This window comes from Drosophila erecta, unplaced genomic scaffold (assembly GCF_003286155.1).
Source record: "Drosophila erecta strain 14021-0224.00,06,07 unplaced genomic scaffold, DereRS2 tig00000021-arrow-pilon, whole genome shotgun sequence".
Classification (NCBI taxonomy): domain Eukaryota; kingdom Metazoa; phylum Arthropoda; class Insecta; order Diptera; family Drosophilidae; genus Drosophila; species Drosophila erecta.
In genome coordinates this window covers 9,339,261-9,360,005 of record NW_020825198.1, presented here as the reverse complement: position 1 = coordinate 9,360,005, position 20,745 = coordinate 9,339,261, and the positions used below count along the sequence as shown (strand labels likewise).

General features: G+C 42.1%; 1 protein-coding gene across 1 annotated transcript in view; it reads right to left on the bottom strand.

The window, feature by feature from the left end:
• Positions 1-20,745, bottom strand: part of LOC6545432 — a 62,915-nt gene that overhangs the window by 24,586 nt on the left and 17,584 nt on the right. The window contains exons 2-3 of the mRNA XM_001972085.3: positions 16,241-16,262; positions 3,419-3,905 (exon numbers count right to left, since the gene is read on the bottom strand). Coding sequence (XP_001972121.2) covers positions 3,419-3,809 — 391 coding nt within the window. The 5' untranslated portion in view covers positions 3,810-3,905; positions 16,241-16,262. The remainder of the gene's footprint in view (positions 1-3,418; positions 3,906-16,240; positions 16,263-20,745) is intronic.

Sequence of the window (20,745 nt, the reverse complement as noted above, 5' to 3'; positions counted from 1 at the left end):
AAAATGGCAATCTCCTATTAATTTAATGGTTCGATGAAAGGACGTGTCTAGCAATAGATGGAAGACGAACTAAATGGTTTCCTGTTCAAAACCAAGTATTTACTAGCCCTTTTAATTGCAATTTTCAATCTGTTAATTAAAATTATGAAACGATAAACTATTTATCACAGAATTGAAATTTCTAAAACTAATACTACAAAAGGTAACGAGTTCCTGCCTGGCTGCCATTTATAAATAAATCTCATACCAAAACCTTCTTTTTTCTGCTTCCCTAACGAGCTCCATTTTCAGTCAGCCAACTTCTAATAAAGACATTTAGGCGGGTCGAAACTTTTTGCCTTGCTTTTTGTTTTCTGCTTTGGAACTTTGTTAGAATAATTCCCAGAAAAACCTGGGCACCCACCAACTAAATGTGTCGCCTGGGATTGCCTTTACCTTTCCGTGGCCGTTGTCGAATTTCGCATGCCATTTGATTAATTGCCATGCAAATTATGGTGTAAATATAATAACATTTTATTCAGCTGTCAATTCTGCGGCAGAGAAGCAAGCCGAACTGAAACCACCTAGGCATAAACAAAGCAAAGTCCCCAGATTTGGGCACGACATGCAAAAACTCAATTTAGAGACCCGGCCAGATGAAGCGGAGTGAATGGCATTCGCTGCAGTCCAGACACGACTTTTCCGCTTTATTCATGCACTCATAGTATTCATAGTACTCACAGTGCAGTGTACCTTCATAGCCGTTATGACTGGACCACAAAAACCGAAACCAACCGCAGCAAACACCTAAGCACAAAATTAAGACATTAGTCAAATTTTCCATTTTTGTTTTGTTTTTTTTTTTTTTTTTTTTTGTTAGCTACGGAGCTGCGGCTCTTCCCAGAGCGGGCTTAATCCCTTCGCCAAAAAACGGGTAAGGAAAAAATATAAAATATTTGCCAAAGGCTGCCGCAGGTACTTCCATGGAAGTGCTGCCCCACGTCCAGGTGAGTGTTGCAAATTAGTTGACACGTCGTTTGGGGCCACAGGAAATCCCAGACATTCGGCGCGACAAACAGTCGCCCAGTCGGCATGAATAAAGTCATTTATATGTATGTACATATGTACGTATATGTACATACTGAAATGCTGAAATGTTTCGCCACTAGCTCCATTCTGCGGCTCTATAATTAGCCTAATAACGCCAGGCACCCATCGCAGCCTGCGTTTCGGAGTTCGGACCTCGGCTCAGTGGAGTTTTACTATGTATAATGACTTCAATTTGCCCTGAAAGCGATTCCTGGAAATCAAATACGGCAAACGGCTAAATGCCATGCCATATCCCATCCCACAGAGCGGATGGTTAGTCAGAGATGCTCTCGTGCGGGGAATTTCAAGAATGTGTTTCCAGTCGAAGCCCTAAGAAAATGTAAAAACAAGATAGAAAGCTTTAGTCGAGTTCCGACTACATCGGGAAATTTACAAAAAATTTAAAAAAAAAATTAATTTCTAAATTTGAATGCAACTTTTTAGAGAATTGCGCCAGAAACATTAAGAGGTATGCCACTTCAAAATCCCATTAAGATAAGTTGAGTTATGGAGTTTAGAAGTTCAACCTTAGGACATTTTTTGATTTTTTGAATTTCTACTACATCATAAAATTTACAAAAAAATTAAAAAAAAATAAATTTCTAAATTTGAATGCAACTTTTTAGAGAATTGTGCCAGAAACATTTAGAGGTATGCCACTTCAAAATCCGATTAAGATAAGTTGAGTTATGGAGCTTAGAAGTACAGCCTTGGGACATTTTTTGATTTTTTTGAATTTCTACTACATTATACATCATAAAATGTACAAAAAAATTAAAAAAAAATAAATTTCTAAATTTGAATGCAACTTTTTAGAGAATTGCGCCAGAAACATTTAGAGGTATTCCACTTCAAAATCCGATTAAAATAAGTTGAGTTATGGAGTTTAGAAGTTCAGCCTTGGGACATTTATTGATTTTTTTGAATTTTCTTCTACTATACATCATAAAATTTACAAAAAAATTAAAAAAAAATAAATTTAAAAAAATAAATAATTTCATTTAGAGGTATGCCTTTTCAAAATCCGATAAAGATTGACTTAGTTATGAACTTTAGAAATTCAGTCTTTGGACATTTTTGAATTTCTACAAAATCATAACATCAGAAAAATTACAAAAAAAATTAGAAAAAATTAATTTTCAAATTTGAATGCAGATTTTTAGAGAATTGCGCCAGAAACATTTAGAGGTATGCCTTTTCAAAATCCGATCAAGATAGGTTGAGTTATGGACTTTAGAATTTCAGTTCTTGGACATTTATGATGCTATAATACTATATAATGTTTGGACTAATAAGTACCTATACTTAACTTACCATTCGTGTTAGGAAAAACAGTTGGGCATAAGAATCTAAAACTGATTTTATAAATTTGCTGGAATAACTTTCTATAGAATTTGTAACAAATGCATTTTCACGCGATCAACTCTATTCAAAACCACATGGACAGCGGTGATTTGGCAGTTGGTTGCTGCTATTACGAGCGTTATTTGGGTTTTGGGGTGAGTTCTAACAGGTTTTTCACCGAAGGGCAAAATTTGAATTCAACGTTAATTACAGCAGAGCTTTACTTTTTAGCGACAGTAGAGTTTTAATTGGGCAATGCAATTCGCTAAATTTCCGACCCTGCGACTTGCTTCATTTGTTCTCAGATAAATTAAAGAGTTCGCTGGCTGTACCCTATCTATCCGATCTGCGTCTGCCCACGCCCACTGCCTCATATTTTCATAAGTTTTCCGCGTCTAAGCCGCCGCCTTTTCCACCCTTTCCCCCTCTCCGCTCCCTCTTCCATACCGCTTCTTTTACGAGCGCAGAGACAAATTACTGGCGATGTGCCGGGGCGATAGTGCTGGTGGATCCCCGGATCGCGGGCTGGAACTTTGGCGAAACAACGCCTAAGCCAAAAGCTGCCACAAAGAGTTATGTGTGCAAATTAAATTTGCAAGCGCAAGTGCACACAGAAAGAAAAACTGGGCAGGGAAATGTTAAATAACATAATAATACCAAATATATCTGCGAATCAACTATGTGAATATATTATTCTCACATAAAAGGAATTACAGGAAACTATCTCTGTGATGATAAAATAATTGCAGCACCTTTCTAAATCGTATTGACATAATATTTTTTGTGAGTGCACCAGGCGGCGAAGGAGGAGTCTCTCCATCTCGCTTGCCGAAAAGCAATCGAGCCACGCACGCCCAACATCAGTTTGATAAATTGATATCAGCGATCGATGCACGGCCGCCAGATTATTGTCTTGGCAAGCGGTTTTAATTGAAAAACGACAGGAGCAGAGGAGCCCTTTGCGAGGAGGAAGTAGTGGAGGAGGATTACTATGCCCAGCACTCACCTATGGAACCATCCAGGGAGTAGGCATTCCGCTGCCATGCCCACGTGCACAGATCACAGGTGGTCAGGCCGTCGGCGGCGACGCTTTCATCCAGGAAGGGCGGGCGAGGTGGCGGCGGTACAAAGTGTCCGTTCCACAGTCCATTTTCGCTGGCATCGAAGGCCAGCGGTGAGTCGAAGGTGTCCACCTCGATGGCATTGGCCCACCAGTCGTCGTCGCTGAGCGGATTGTAGCCAATGCTCGGGCCGGTGGTGACTGCATCCGCATTCGCATCCGGTGGTCCTGGCAGCTGGCTCTCCATCCGGCGGTCCACTCCGGCCAGCGAGTCCAGCCGCGAGTTGGGAAACACGGAGCGCAGCGTGGTGCTGGCATCCTGGTAAATGTCCGCCATTTTCTACCTACGGGCGGACCTCAGTCTGTGGTCTCCGGCCACATCGATCTGGATCTGTATCTGGACCTGGATCGCGTCTTGTGCGGCTGGGCGACTCTGTAATAAAGTGGTTAGACTCGTTAACTAGTTACGTCAGGAAAAAGCCATTTGTAAATAAAGTAACGTAGCTTATTATAATTCATAAATATTGGCAAATATTGTCAAATTTGGTGACCAAACTGGTCGGCAACCTGAGCTGGTTAGCAGATACAGTGTCGTTACATTTTTAACTAAAGATTGCAAAATGTAGTTGAAGTTTTTGATACCTAAATAAACTGCACATTTTATTGATATGCTAATTCAAATAAAATCCACTATTATTAACAATTATTAATAATAACTTTCGGTAGAAGACAAAAGAGTTTTCAGTGTTTAATATTTCATTAGCTAGCTGCGTTTTGAAAGTTGTTTCACCCGAACTAACATGGAATGCCCATAGCTGGTGGTTGGTTATCCTTATTATTTTATTTACACAAGCCCACCTCATTACTATGCACACCCCCAACGTCCACCCCAATTAATAATCCCGCAATAAAGACTTAATGCCACTGACCAACACAAAAGAGGCGTGGCCTCTTTGAGGCAAATTTTCCATGGGTGGCAGACAGGTTTTTCCAGCTAGGCTACCGAAAAGTTTCCCTCCCGTCTGACACACATTAATCAGCCCAAGAAAACTGTCGGTTGACACTAATGAAGTTTCCTAACAAGATTAAAACTTGCTGATAAAAAATTTGCCAGAAATAAATCAGCATTATAGTTGCGCGGCTAACAGAAAAATCCCAAACTGAAGTATTTGTAGTTCAATGGGTCAGCGGTGAGTACGCTAAAAGTGAAACTCCAGACAAATGTGCTAATCAAAGAGTCGGCCAACGGCCAACGGCCAACAGATCATCGGTACCAAAATTATATCTTTTCACTGTGATTTATAAGCCAGCAATTACAAGCTCAGCTCACTGATCGCCCATTATCCGGCTTAATAATGCAAAAAACTAGAAAAAAACACACATACCCGAAAAACTTTGAAACGCTACGGACAATGAAACTTTGAAAGAAAATAATGAATAAATAAAAAACGCCGAAATCATTTATCATAATCATTGTGATTGATTCGTTGGGAAAAAAGTTAAAAGTAAAATATCACAAGTGAATAACAAAAATTTTATATCGCTCCAAAGGCCGACCGATTCGACCAATTCGACCAACTCGACCGCCCCACAGTTTCGCTCATCAGGCGTATAAACGCTTTTGGTTGTTGCCACAACCGTTGTTGTTGGATCACGTCTTTAGCTCACGTTTTGCTCCATTGAATCACTCACTCAGCTGCGTTACCTTTGGCCAAAAACAAAAGCCAAAAAAATGTAAAATTGTTTTCATTCGGCGACTGACCGGGTGGCAATTGAACTGCCCCCGCTGATCGATCCGCATCGAATTGGCGGGGCCATCGGGGGTTATATCGCAAATATGGCCATATATACTCGAAGTCGTATTTCCAAAGTTCCCGTTGCGGTCGCCGTACTTGCAACTTTCGAATATTATCAATCATGCAGACATTTTTACGCCCGATTTGCTGTCAGGCGACCTTAAAGTACATTCGATCGTTTTTTCCTACTTAATGGAGGAATTGTGTTCCAGATGGTATTGGCCAGAGTCTGGCTCTAAAATTAGAAACATCAAAGCGAACTCTTGAAAACGAAATAACAAAGATCAGCGGAACTCTGCCGAAGCTCAAAATATTTACTCAGAATAGGAGTTCCTGGAGTTTCTAAAAAACATATGTGACTATTTGTATTCATTTATGATAGGTTGTGATGTGATACATTAGATTTAATTCCTTTATTACAAAGTAACCTCTCACACTCGCCTTTCACCATTCCCCTGATTGAGTTGTTTCCTGTTTATAAATAACTAGTTCTCAAATGTATTTTTATCCCGTTGCCCAGCCGTTCTTCGTTATTTTGGCCACCTTCCATATTAATCACGCCGCATGAGTTGCTTTCAGCAGACAATGGAGCCAAGTGCCATCATCTTGGGGCATCTAAGCGACCTGCGACGGTAAGTGCAATAAAAAGACTTTTTCTGCTTTTGCTACATGTTTTTTGGAGCGTTTTTTGTTTTCTTTTTTGGCAAAGTAAGTCGGTTGACCAAGTTTTCACTTTTTTGTTGGCTGCCAGAGACTCGAACACGCGTTGTGCGTTAGTCAAGTGGCTTAATTTATATTTATGAAATACACACTGGCGAACTTGTGGAAGAGTTATGACTCTGACCCACACTCGACTGGTAAAAAGACTGAGACTGGAACTTGGAGTTCGGCAATATAATAACAATTTAGGCTTGTTCTACGTCGCGGCCGCCAATTTTTCACATTAATTACAAATTACAGATTTATTAGGTATGAGACTCGCAGTCCCAGACGCCACGCCCTTTTCGCCACCCCTCTCCCCCTGTTGGAGGTATTTTTACCGAACCAGTTAACATGCAGGTTACAAGCTTCCTTGGACCTGTCGGCGAATTAAATTCCAGGCCAGTAACATGTTACAACTCTTGACCAACTACGCAATATGCACGGCGGCAAAATCAGTGGCCACACAGTTGCAGCTTAAACATAGGTTTTTATACCGTAATCTAAGATTTATTTACTTAATTTATATAAAAATAATAGTTATTATAAATACAAGAGTAAGTAATCCTTAGGTAATCCTATCCATTGTAGCCATAGGCGGACTTTCGCGAATTTTTTCTCCGTGCACGCACAGAACTTGGCTAAAATATTAATGAGTGTTGTAATTTGTTGCATTGTAATAAATTAATTTTGTGCGCCGCGGCACTCGTGAGAGCTGCGTCGAGTGGCGGGATAGGCTTTGGAATCGGGATGGGGATGGAGATGGGGATGGGGAGCGAAATCGGGAGCGGGAGCAGCCATTTGCATACGAGAGCAAGCCACTTGGAACTCGCCGACCAACCAGCCAACTTAGCTGAGCCAACTCTGCCGGCCGGCATCCGCGTCAGCTCGTCTCCACTCCCGGCGCTCCCAAGTCCCAGCTCTTGGCCCTCCGGCACTTGGCTCTCAGCTCTTGGCTGTTGGCTGTTGGCTCTTGGCGTTGCCCACCACACGCTACACAGAAGTGCATGAGTAGACACTTGAAACGTACTTGGCACTAGACTGATTATAGTCAATTCGTTGAATTGGACCACCAAGTGGCGGCGGACCGTTCATTCCCTCGAATCCGAGACCAGCTCGCAGTCATCATCAGCAGCTGTAGGACCCAAGCCAGGTCCACGTCCAAGCGGCCAGTCATCGTCGTCGCATTAAGACCAAGATCCAGAAAATGCACAGTGGTCTGGTCGTGGGAAGTGCACACAAATGACTGAGCGGAAGAACTGTGATTAAGTGAAAAGCGGGGTGTTTAGCCACTAAAGGAGTAAAACACCTAATCTGATGTCCTCGCTTACCAAAGCATAGACATCTTATTTTGATGGGAATATGATTTCAGTATCTGAAACTCGTGCTAAGAGTGATACCTTGCGATACAGATTTTCCTCTCTGCTAACTGATTTTTGGCCACAGCCGTGTAACCACTGTGATTGTTTCTGGAGCGGCAACTCCCGAACTCGAATGGCGCGTGATTGTGCGGCGTCTTCCTTCGGTGGTTCCACACTCTCACACACACCAGCACACCAGCACACACACTCGCAGAGCTACACCCATTACAACAACCACTTCAAAGATGGCCACAAGAGTAGCATCTTACTTTGCGATGCCTTCGCCTTCGATGGCGGGCCGTTGATTTCCCCTACAAGTGGAAGGGGATTTTGCGGGATTTCGCGGGGGGAGCCTAACTGGAGGAGCTGGATTGAAGCCACATAATGAAACGAGTGTGTGAAGAATTTTAAATTCAAAATTGCATGAAAAGTCGTGAGTCGCAAATAGCTTGTTGCTCGGTTCTGTTGGCCACAACAGCAGACAGATATCCTACTCATCACTTGAGAAAATGAAAAAACAATCATAAACAGCAGGCAGCAAACTCGAGTGTGTACTGAGTAAAATCCACTCGAGAGAAATAATAAAAGCGCCCAGCAGACAATCGTTTTTTCTTGATTTTTCTTGTTTTTTTTTTCTTTTTTTTACCTGTTTGCCATTTGTTTGTGTTTGTTGTTTTTGCTTTCTTTCCGCACTACACCTGCAGTTTTCCATCTTTTTTTTTTGGTTTGGATCTAGGCGAAAAAGGGCGCGGGAGGATGATCGCTCCTCGAGTCGAGACTTAATAAAGTTATTATAATTTAAGCGTTTTGATTATGCGCCTCGGCAGTGTTTAAAATACCAATGCAACGGCGCCTTTGGGCCACGTTTATATGGCCTTTCTTAGCCATTTTGTTGCTCGCCTGTGTGTGGGGGTAATCTTTGTGATTGGTTGCGATTTGCCTTTAATTTTGCTTGCTGGTAAGTGTTGCATGCACGACGATGTTGTGCTGCCGATGCCAATGTTGCTCATGTTGCTCATGTTGCAAGTTGCATGCATCCCGTTGGCAAAATGTGCAGCCATGTTAGCTTGCAACTTTCCGCGTGGTAAATCCATTTTCCCGCCTGCTGCTTGACTGACTGACTCACTGATTGAATGACTGACTGAATGACTGAACAACTGACTAACTGAGTGACTGTGTCGAGTGCTTCTATGCGGGGGTGCCTGCTATTTTCAGGTCTCTATTAGAGCGGCAGATTGGTTGTGCAAAAAAAGAAGCAAAAAGTGGGAAAACCTGAGGAGGGAAAAGTAAATAAAAACTGGAATCACAGTCGAGTTGATTTCCTACATGCACAAATAGTCTTCAGTGGGCTTGCATAAGGCATCTGGAAATTAATTGGTTGTGTCATGTAAGGAGATTCTTAACAACAATTGCTGATTAGAGATTCATCTGCCAGATGAAATCGAGTGTCTAAGTCGGAGGAGTCCGGGAATGAAGTCATTAAATGGAAGATGTATCATACAAATTAGCTGAGCGTGGAGCATGAAAGAGGTGGGATTGGCCTTTCATTATTCCGACTTCCTCGTACTGTGGGCTTAAACACATAGCACTCATACTAATTAACCTTTTGCAAAGTGCTTAAAGTAAATATTTAATTATTCATTTTCTATTTAAGCTCTCACCCAATATCTTCCAATAATGTTTCGTACCCATAAACCTCCTTTCGAACATTTGCCACACTTTCATAAACATTTCAAGCTCACCTTCGCCCCGGAAAATCCTCATTCTCTTTCATCAGAAGAGGCACACTTTTCACGACACTACCGTTCGGCAAGGGGAAAACGAAATGGAAACACTCAAAAGGTGACAATTACTTTCAATTTTCCGCCAACTTTCGAGCATACCCACTGCACCGGCATGCAGCGAACCAAGTTGGAAAAAAATATTAAAAAGTTCATCTCACTCTCCTTGGGCGATGTGATGCAAAAAGAGCCGGCTTCATCGGCATCTGAAGCGGCAGCATCGGCTACAGTTTCACCGGGCAAAAGCGAAAAAAATGGAAAACTGTGAAGAATAGCGAAATATTTTTCGCCACAGTCACAATTTCCTGAACTCTTGCCCTTTATGTCGAGCATTTTGTGCCGCTGGCAGCACACTCCAAACTCCACACGACTGCATGGGGAGGCACAGCAACTGCTGCAGCAACCGCAGCACAGGCAGCATCAAGAGCCGCAGCAGCAGCATCGCCAGCCAGAAAGTGCAACTTGATCGGCGAGTGCAGTGAGCCACTCGATGATCGTCCCGCTTCGATTTGTATCGCTTTGCATTGCCTCAATCTCTCAATTTTCAGCACTGAAAAAAATTCGAACAATCTAAAACCTCATGAATTTCTAATACTGTTAAATATTTTATTGGTATATTTTTGCATACTGATATTGAAAACTACTTAAAAACACTTCCTGAAGTGTTTATATATTTAAGATATATTTTGAGCTAATACCCCATATATCAAGTAAGTAAGTTGGCTTTTGCAGTGCACATCTTTCTTCTCGCTTTCATTGCGCACTGATTTAATTCAGTTGGTCCGTGCCGCGTGCCCCATAGATTTTCGTACGATTTGAGTTCCAGGTGGCCCCGATTTGCACTGGCGGCCGGGCTATCGAATATTTCATAATAAGTGGGCCCGCGAACTTAAGACCTGAACCTGAGTTTGGCGACGCGACCTAGAGCAGACCACCAGCTTTCTGACCCGCTGGCCATTAAAAGCGAAAGTCGTAAAAAGCGGTCCGTTTATGTGCCCTTCGCTCATATGCAAAATCAACACAATTTTGAAAAGCCAAGCTGCGGCTGCTCAATTTTATTTACTCAGTGCCATTTGAAACAATGGCCGGGCATTTGAAACGCGCACTCGGAGCCATAAAACTCAAAACCGAAGGCTCGTTGGAGACCAGCTAAAATTTTTATAGCATCTTCCCATCACGCGAATGGAATTACATCGAAAATACGCTGAAATGTTTATGACGGATGAATGGGCCAGATCCAAATCGCATATACAGTTTCGGTTTTTGCCTAGGCCAAATCAAGTTTCCGCGTATTTATACTTATAATCTTTCAGAAAAAAGTTACCAAATTGCCAGCGAAACAAAGAAGATAACTTTGTTTTTTATTGGCCAGGCTTTTATGCCCCCCATTTAGTGATGGTCTTTACGAGCCCTGTTGATTGCCAATGAAATCATGCCAAGTTTGGAATCTTGTCGCATGAATCGAATGGCAGATGATTTAGGATTTGGTTTTATGATCAATGTATCATATAATGAACTAGCTCTTTAACAGCCAAAATTAGTCAGATATTAGATCATATACGACTTGTTCTCTGAAAATAAAAATAAAATAGAAGTATTCAAATTTAAATTGGCTAAAGAGGTAAATAATATCAAGTCCCCTCAACTGAATGCGACTAAAAAATAATTGATAAAAATGCGTAGGCAAAGTCATAAAAGCCATATCTCAAACATTCTTTAAACATCTCTGAAAGCAAACAAAAGGAATTTTATCTGTAAATAAATGCAAATATATATTTACGGGTTTTCTGCGCCATCGTCAAGTCATAAACACACCCTAAGAAGCAACTTCATTGAATAAAAATGTAAATCTATCATAAGCTGATTCCATACGGAGTTAATAGTTATCTCTGTTGGTTTTGGGGCCATTGAATGCCAATGAAACTTCCTGTTTGAATCGGAGGGAAAACTTTTACTGCCGGTAACAATGTTGCAAAGTTGTTAGGTTCCACGTTAGGAACAAGCGCATTACATACATTCCAATTGTCCCCCAAACAAAATCGTGCCCGGCCATCTAATCGCGAATGGGAACCAATATCTATGCTAATCTCGCTACAAGATCATTGACAATAAAATGGGTTTCCCTCCCTCGAGAAAAAATTGGGAACAAGAACCTGTAGCCGAAACTACAAGCCACAACAAATAATGAGCCGTAATGAGCAATGATCGCCACACAATTAGCCAAATTTCGCTGTTGTTGTTGTTCGCTGTGTGTTTGTTGTTATCCATTGCATTCTGGCAAGTTTATTTTTTTGGGGACAAATTAAAACAAAATAGAAAAACACACAGAGTGGGGCTGAAAAAGATACACGAAATTAAACAAACATTGAGGATTTATATGGCCCGGCACTTGGCGAGGTTTCTTCGTACTTGGAAATTGCCGGAAAATTACAAGAAAATCGTGCAAATCTTGTTGGCTCTCCGAGAGAGGAAAAAACGTACACCGATAATAACGCTTAAGTTAAATAATATATGGTTGTGTTTGGGATCACAAACAACAAGTTTTAATTTGGCCAAAGTGGCATCCTGTATTGGATACGTTTGTTGGTAATAAAAGGGACCTATGCTTTACCAATTACTCACTATTTTTTTCAGTGTAGTAAGAAACCGAAGAGTAGGCATGAAAAGCCACAGCTCAGTGGTATCGGTGGACTTTCCAACAAATTTAAACGTTACATGCGAGTAGATCTCAACGCGATCCGATCATCGATTGCTCGTGCACCCACACAGATACTAGCACACGACTACACTGAAAGGCCGCGGGGCATGATGCAATGCAACTCCTTTTGCCCTCAGGTGCCGCTTTTCACTTTCCGACCGCTGGCTTGTGGTTTGTTCAATTGCCAATTGGCCAAACAAAGTCAGTCAAGTCGAGTCAGTCATTTTTAGTGACTCGACTATGGCTTTTGTTGATTTCAACGATTGGTGGCGTACCGAATAACTGCAACTGTCATTTTCTATTCGCGGATTTTCCGCTGGCGACCTGCTGGGCTTGCCTTCTTCTAGCTGCTAGCTGAAGTTTTCCAAAAAATAAAAGTGCAGAAAAAAGAAAAACATACGAAATAGCCGACCAAAAATACATTTTTCGCTGCCTGTCGAGAGGCGAAATGTCAATTTGGCGTTGTTTACTTTTTGCCGAAAAAAAGCCTTTAATTTCGATTTTAGGCTTTTGAGTTGCATTCGTTGCGCCTTCAATTGCCGCAATTTAGCTGGAAACACCCCCTTAACCCATGACAACTCACAGCCCCACACCAAAATTCGCTTAAGGCGCGCCATTGGGTGTTAATTAAGCATTTATTCAGTTTCGGGTGTCAAAGTTGGCTCTAAAGAGCCGAAAATTAATGCCAGTTTGTGTCGATTTTCCTTTGTTATCAATTGAAAATTTATTTTCGATTTCATTCCCTGCCCGTTTTTCGTTTTCGATTTCGATTTCGGCCACAAAGTTAAAGTCCAAGGCGCAACTTCATCGATCATTGTCTGTGTGGCATTGTCAAAAAAGCATACACAAATAAAATGCCAGAGGCCCAAAAAGGTGGCTTGATATGCCTTCCTGATGACTTGAGAGACAGCTCTCGACTTAGATGAATCATTTCCCCCATTTGCCCCACTCCCTTGGCCAACATCGTCCAATATCACAAGCATTTTTAATTGGTCAATAAAAAGCGGCACGTTGGCTATAATAACAGAGGAAATGCCAGAATTACCGCATTTAATTTGCATATTTTGCCTTGGAGATTTGACAGTTAAAAGTGGCTTATTGGTGTGTAAAATTTCAAATTAAAGTCAAATCAGCGCGAACCTCAATGGAAATGCTGTTTAAATTACTTAATAAGTTTTTTTCGGAACTATTCATGGGCTGATTTGAATTTTCCTAGCGGTTTCGCTCGCAGCTTAAAGACTTCGAGTCAGGAAGTTTTGGCCAGGAAAGGAAAGTCTTGTTAAGCTGTCCGTTTTCTACTCAACACAAACAGCTTATGGAGGTGTAAACTTAAGTGCCTTTAATCATTTTCATGTAATGTCTCATATTAAACAGTAACTATTTTCCGGCTGCAGCTTATTAAAATTTCACGCTGTAAAACTTTCGCTAAGTATGCTAGTGCTAGAACTTTAGTACTCTGGCTTAAAGTGCGCTAACCTTAATCGGTGTAGGAAGTGCAACGGTAAACATTATCAAGTAGCGCCTAGGTGGGCGTTGGGTCGGAAAGGGGGCGGGTCCAGGAGGTGGGGCTGCGTGTGTCAGGAGACCGCGACGTCGACAAGCTGATAAGCATCGCCCGCTACAATGGGGCACACTCTTCTAGCCGGCTGCTTCTGCTTCTGCTTCTGCTTCTGCTTCCTACTGCTGCATGTTGCTGTTGCTGCTGTTGCTGCTGTTGCTGCTGTTGCGGCTGTTGCTGCATGCTGCAGTTGCTGCTGCAGTCAATGTGCCAGTTAGGCAGCCAACTATGCGTGTCTCTGTGTGTGCAACCTGCAACACTTTCAAACAACTTTATCAAGCCAGAATCTCAACTGACTGGATGACTGACTGACTGACTGACTGGATGACTGAATGACTGACGTGGTCTTGATTGAAATGCGACGAGCGCGTCGACAAGCCTCCCCAATGGGTGGGTGGCAGCCGGGAAATGGAAAATGGAAAAGGGGTAGTTGGAAGGGAAAGCCCGCTGCTCCCAGGTCGGTGCGTATGTATTAATTAGTGTCAAGTGTTGTCGCTTTGAGTTACGCGCCCAGGGGAACTCAACTGCCGACATCAGCGCGGCGATAACACAATGCGATAGTAACAGGCACTTGTTTGCCCAGCAGCAGCAGCTCCAGAAGCTCCAGAGGCTCCCGTCTTAGCCCGTTCCTCGGGAGTCCCATTTTCCCGGCCATATAATCGATGATGACACGTTTCGGCTTTTGCCCATGCGCAGAAGCCTCCTGCAACTTCAACTGCAGCTGGCTGCAAATTGCAGACTAGAGACTCGTATGTGCGAGTGTGCAAATTTATAAACACTCTCCTATGGATACTGTAATATTTTTTGCGCATCCAATTACATTTATGTGCTCGTAAACTAAAAATTCTGCACAGCCTGCAAACCGGGCTGTGCCTCGCAATAATTATAAGCCCAAGAGGTTGGCTACCCTGGATAGTCACCGCATCATCATCATCATATGTGCGCCTGTGGGAGCGGCCTTTTAGTGGAGTGGGTCTGTCTTGGGTTATATTTTATACACTTCCTGATTTATGGGGGAAACTATAGTACAGTTCATAAATGAAACCGCTTCCGGAGCTGCTAAAAAATAAGTAATCTCAAATTAATTTCCTCCTAGATCTCCTAGATCCTAGGAAAAGGGCTGTAAAAGTCGGTGCTTTCAGCGGTGTTAGAATCCCTATGAGTCCTAAGGTTTATTGAGGAAAAGGCTTGCTCTCGTTTAAAGTTGTATCTATTGTGTAATTAAAAGCTTTTCCTTGTCGCTTAAAGTAAATTATTAAAAAAGTTAGGCGACTATCCCCAAACATTTTTGTGCCAAGATTTTTAAAAACGCCATTAGAATGTAGCATTTTACAACACTATGTCAGGAATTTTAACAGCCAGGATAACCTACAAAAGAAATTACCGAAGTAATTTTAAGACGCTGTTCAGGAAAATATCTCAGGAAATTTAACAGCCAAGATAGCCTACAAATGAAATTACCAAGGCTTTGATGATCACCCGCAGAAATCCTTTCCGAAGAGTCAATCAATGTTTTCCCCTAGCCACAAGATCGAAAGTCGTAAGAATCGGCAGGCATTAAATCTGAAGGCAAAAATCACGTAGGCTTTGACGGAAAATCTGGTTACTTTCTTTTCAAGTTTGCAGGGGAACTTCATCGGTACCCCCTGAAAAAATATATAAAAAACAGACAGCCCACATACGACTGCAAAGCTCTTAAACTAGAACTACGCCCCGCACAACAAACAGCAAAACAGCAAAACCCCAGAAAACAGCGTTAACCGCAATGGATATTGCAGGCATTGATTGGATTTTCATTTTCGCGGCCCCTAAAATGGTGAAGAGCCAACACACGTATGGATATGGATGTGGATATATGTATTACCATTGCACGTTGTGCGGGGTGAAAATTGTTTTGGCCGCGGGGCATTTTTTGTTTGTTTCCTTTTTTTAAGAAAGAGAGAGGGACACATAGAATTATGTGGCACTTTCATACGGCCATAACGAAGCATGTGAATGCCAAAGCCAATTGCAGTTGGTGTTTTTATTTTCTAGTCCACGAGTCGGTCGGTCGATTTCAAGGCTGCCACCGGGCAAGTGGCAATTAAAATTCTTTCGCCTTTAATGAACGATATCCGAGGCATGAAATTAAAACATGTTTTCTCAATCTTGGCTAATGAATTTCCATGCTCTGCAACTCCAGGAACTCCGCACCCTGTAAATACTGTTTTAGGGAGCACGTTGTCAGTTTAATAATCAATTATGTGTTGTACATTGACCTTCAATCTGGCCCAAAAGATCTCTGCGAGTGTATCCACACCCAGGCCTAATAGATCGGGCAATTACCCGATTTTAAAGCCTCTTAGCTTCTTTTATTTCTCATCTATTTATGAAATTATAATTTGATATTTCAACATAGTTGTCAATCACAGCTGTCGCCGTTGTTGTGCCTATTGTTGTTCCTCCAACAACCTTTATTGTATTAGTAATTTTTTATTTCTGTATGGGGCGTGGCAGGGGCACAGGTATCGGGTCTCTTTTGTTGGCGTTATTAATTTGATCGTTAGGTTTTCTTGTCTGTCGGCTGCCGTTTGACACGATGATGGGTCTACCTCAGATTTAAACACACTTCAACATCATTTGGACAGCCAGCAGCCCCCGTATTCTGGTCTTTTGTTGGAGCAAAAACTTAAAAAATAAATGCGAACGGAAAAAATACTTTGTGCGGCCCACGCACTTGTCATAATAGATTCGTTTATACTTTTATTTGCTTTGGATTTTTATACCTATGCAGGTTGATTTCGACTGGGTTTGCCGCACGGGCATTAATCGTAAGCGGCTTTTGGGCCCATGAACAGATTTAAATGCTGAAAGCGGTGCTGAGGGTTTTACGTACCTCATAAATCCATGAACAGGTTCTGAAATGGGAAAAAAATGCAACACATTAATTTAATATTTATTGCAGTTTATGGAAACGTGTTTTTGTTTCGAGTGAAGTAAAGTCATTTTGTTCAATTTATTACACTTTCGATAATGTCAGTCATTCAAGAAACCAACAGAATGCTGGTACAATAAATATTTGTACATTTTGTAAAACAAATGGTTAATATTTAAATTGTTTTTTCATAAATTCGATTTGATTTGATTTATATATTTCACAAATATACATCTTGCAGCGCACCAATAAATCTTATCGCCCCCAATACTTTAAAGAATCAATTTATTATGTACTTCCGTCACATTTTCCAATGCATAAGTTTTGCACGCACAACTGTACCCGAAAACAGAATTTGCACATGCATCAAAGTGCAATCCAAAAGTGTTGCCTACTTCAGGGCGCTCAAGCACCTTCCTATCCTCAGCGTCACGAGGAACATTCTAATGAACATATACAAAATTCTCGAGTGCCAGACGCGACGATGACGCGTCGCTTTTGCCACCTAGCCACGCCCCCAGCTGCCCTACGCCCCTAAAACAATTTTTTCCCTGTATCGCCCCAAGGGAATGTGCCTGAGTTTGAGCCTGTCTGTCTAGCCATTGCGAAGATTGCGTTTAAATGCAGGCATTGTTGTCGTTTCGGGTCCCCGTTCCAACAGCCAGTCTCCACAGGCTCAAGACAATTGAGTCTGAGAGCGTAATTTGCAACTGCCTGAGACGGCGATGGAGTTGCAGGCCAGGATGCAGGGCCTCCGAATCCCGACTTTGGCCAGGATACGGCGCAGACACAAGTGCAGCAGCAAGCGCCTAATGAGTGAGGGGCTCGGGGAGTCGCTGACGCAACTCCCGCTGAACTTCGGGCCCCGTGACATGTTGCCTCTGCCAGCGCTGTTGTTTTTGCCCAGTTGCATTTTGCATCCAACTGGAGCCTGCAGGCGAATGCACCGAAAAAGCAAAACACAGCCACACGGCACACTGTTTGCACAGTAGCCTTCTGCCTTTTGGTTTTGAGTCTGGAGTCTGTGTGGAAAGTCGGACCCTCCTCCAACCTGCAGCCCGCAGCCCACAACTGGAGATGGAGCTGTATCCAAAGCTGCAGTTGCAGCCGCTGCAGACATCGTCCTGTGGCATACCCAACAGGCGTTAATAATCATTCTTGTTTTTCGCTTTTTGCGAAAAAAACAAAACAAGAAAAATGCAACGAGTGTTTTTTACAACTTTTTGTGCTGTTTTGTTGGTTGTGGAATTGCTGTTTTAATACCCTGCAAACTATGAATTCTACAGGGGCTTACAGGCGCAGAAAGTGCTTACAGGATCAAATGATACCTTTGGTAAAAATTAAGGATACCCTTTTATAAATTGCCTATTTAAATACATATATTTAAAATACTCACAAATTCTTTAATAACATTTAAGTCCATTAAACTAACAAAATAAAATTGAAATTAATCTTTCTTTTATTAAGTCAAAGGATATTCTTTCAGCCCTTACACATCTACCTAAATCATTTTTTTTTTGTTTCAAGTTTATCCTTTCGGGCCTTGGATTTCATTATATTTTTTTTTGCGAAACTTTTTCATTTTGTGCAGTCAGACGACGACGTCATAGAGAGTGCATTGACTGAAGTCTGCAAAAAACACAAAACACAAAAAAAAAAATATAAAAAAAATGGAAATGCAGAAACCGAAAAAAAGAAAAGCAACCGAAACCGAGCCGAATCGGCAAGTGTGTGTGAGGTGGCTGATGCAGTCTGGTGTTGGCTGCTGCATCTTTTGTTGATATGTAGCGACATGCACAGTGCAGTTTTCCCGGAAAATTCTGCGGGTAGCGGAAAAGCGAGTGCAACGAAGGCTCAGTAGCTGGCAGCTTTTTGTCTTACAGGAAGCGTTTTAGCTGCGAACTAAAACAAAAAGTTGTTTGCCATAATTAAGACTTGGCTTTTGGCTTAGGCCCAAGCTTCAGTTAAGTGTTATTAGTTGGAGCGTTTCTTTTTTCGGCCATTGTATCCCTGCGTTTTGGGTGGCGGATGTCGCAGGGAAGGAAGTTGCCAAGGAAGCCCAGCAGGATGGAACTCAGGATGAGGATGAGGATGAGGAAGTGGCCGCGGTGGCGGCGGAGTCGTTGCACTTGTTAATTGCCGCACCAGACTTTATTTTCCCACCCGCACACGCACTCCGCGGCGGCCAAAGTCAAACAGTTTTGTCCTCGGCCTAGGACCACCTGCTTGGCCTGCACTGAGAGAAATGATATGCTACAAATGCTGATTCTAATGCTATGCATCCACCCAATCGTTGTTCCACAAGTAAGCTTCTAAGACGCCATGGAAAATGCAGCAATGTGATTTTTGACACACAAGAAAGTAAAATGTTTGATAGTATATCAATCTGTAGTGTGCTTTTTCTCTCAGTATTGTTTCGGAATTGTTTGAGCCGCGTAAATCATTAAATGCCGAATGGCCGAGCGGCAGAGAAAACATTTGGCGAAATTTCAGGCACCAGTGAAGCCTGAAACAAAGGAATACATTTAATAGGAGTATTTCCTTTTTTATACACATTTTTTCGCTTGAAAAACTTCCCCAGGAGCGGAAAGGAAGGCAGGAGGCGGTGGAAGGAGCCAAGGCAGGAAACTTGCAGCAGGCGACTGGTTTTTCTGTTTTTCTGTATTTCGTATTGCTTTTTTTCAACAGCGCGACTTTGGCTGTTATTAGTCGGCGGCTGCACGCGAATTTGCTTTATTTCTGCCGGTTGTTTTGTTGCTGGCGATGCAGCAACCAAAATCCAATTAGCTGCTCAAAAAGTTTTGCAAATGCGCGCAGAAAATTTAATTAATGTTGACACAAGTTGAGGCCAAAACTGAGCGAAATTGAATTCGGTTTGCAGCGGTGGGAGGAGAAAGCCCGTTTGATTGAGATGCCTGCTTTTGCGGCGATAAAAATGCACAATATTCCGATCGGTGACCTTACACCACTTAAGTGGATTTAAATATTTATAGAGCTAAACATGGAATTGAAATATAATTTCCCCATAAAGTTGGCTAAAAAAGAAGGCATAGAACTGCAATGTTATTTTTCTTTGCCATCAATTTGCAAGCCATTCAGCACCATTTTGTTGACCAGGTCACCTGTCACTCGGGCCAGAAATAGCCGACCAACAACAATCCACCATTAAACGCGGATGAGCAGGGGCCAAGTCAATATCTCAAACCAGCAACGAGTGTTAACCAGACCCCACTTCACCCAAAAAGAAAAGAATACAACGCAGAAATGGAGCATAGCCAGGTGCGGGAAATTCAATTGGACTTTTTTTTAACCATGGGGCCAGGCCACCAAAATGGACGCGGCCGCAGCTTTTCAAGCGTTAAAACATAAAAATGTCATTAACACTCAACAGATTTCTGCGCCAACGGCCGAAAGCAACAAACGGCTTGAATGGCCAATAACAAATTGTTGCAAATGTTCGTTGCAAAGAGGTATACGAAAAATGAAAAAAAATTACCAGAGAACAGGCAACGCAAAAGTTTTTCCTCTTAGTTTTTTTCCAAGTGCTTTATTTTATTTTGTTTGCTGGCTGTTTAGGTGTAGACTTAAATTTATTTGACGCTTAAAACCGAGCTGCAGACAAGAAAATGACACAGAAACCGAGTTAAGCCGCCGCAACGCGTTTAAGCCGAATTGCGAATAGCCGGGCTCGCAGCTTGGAGGTCGTTTATTGTCGCCGGGCCAAAAAGAAGGTGGTTGTGACTGGGGGCGGGATTGGGTATCATTTACGCCATAATTTTTCCCAGGCGAAATATTTTCCTTAATGGTTTTTAATGAGCGGGTTCGAAAGTGTCCGAGGTGTTGAGAAATACGCCTGATTTATAGAATCTGCGGTCTGTATTTAACGGCGGTACCGGTTCGCAACGATCTCACTTCGCTTTTTGGGCGTTCCTAGGCAACCTACATAGAGTTTGGGAGGTGTTCTCATCCAATCTTCGACAGCACCATCGATCGTTAATAGATTCCATTTCTCCCAGGAAAACGATCCCAAAATTGGGAACGGCTTTAAGATTCCAACATTCTGGTTGGGGGCGTTTCGCCAAAGTGTGGCTGGCAAGTGGGAAAAGTTTTGGCCATCTGCCAATTGTGGGTATTAGATTTTGGGATTATGCCATTTGCTTTGACCTTGATTGCTTGAGTAACGTAAAGTTTTTATGTGGGGAGAGCAAAAGACCTATATCTTTTCTATTTAGTGTAGGATTATTAGTTGTTATGTTAGTATTTTGTTCTTTTTACTGACTTAACATTGCAAATCTTTACTTGAGTGGCTTTTTCGTTTTGAATTCCCCTTCTAAAGGGTGGCCTTAGTTTCCCATTTACTTTTCCCCGTTTTTTGATTCTCTTTTATAAGTTTGTCCCCCTTGAGTTTTCCAATGACTGCACAATCTCCCAAAAATCTGATTTTGAACCCATCTCATGGCAGTTTC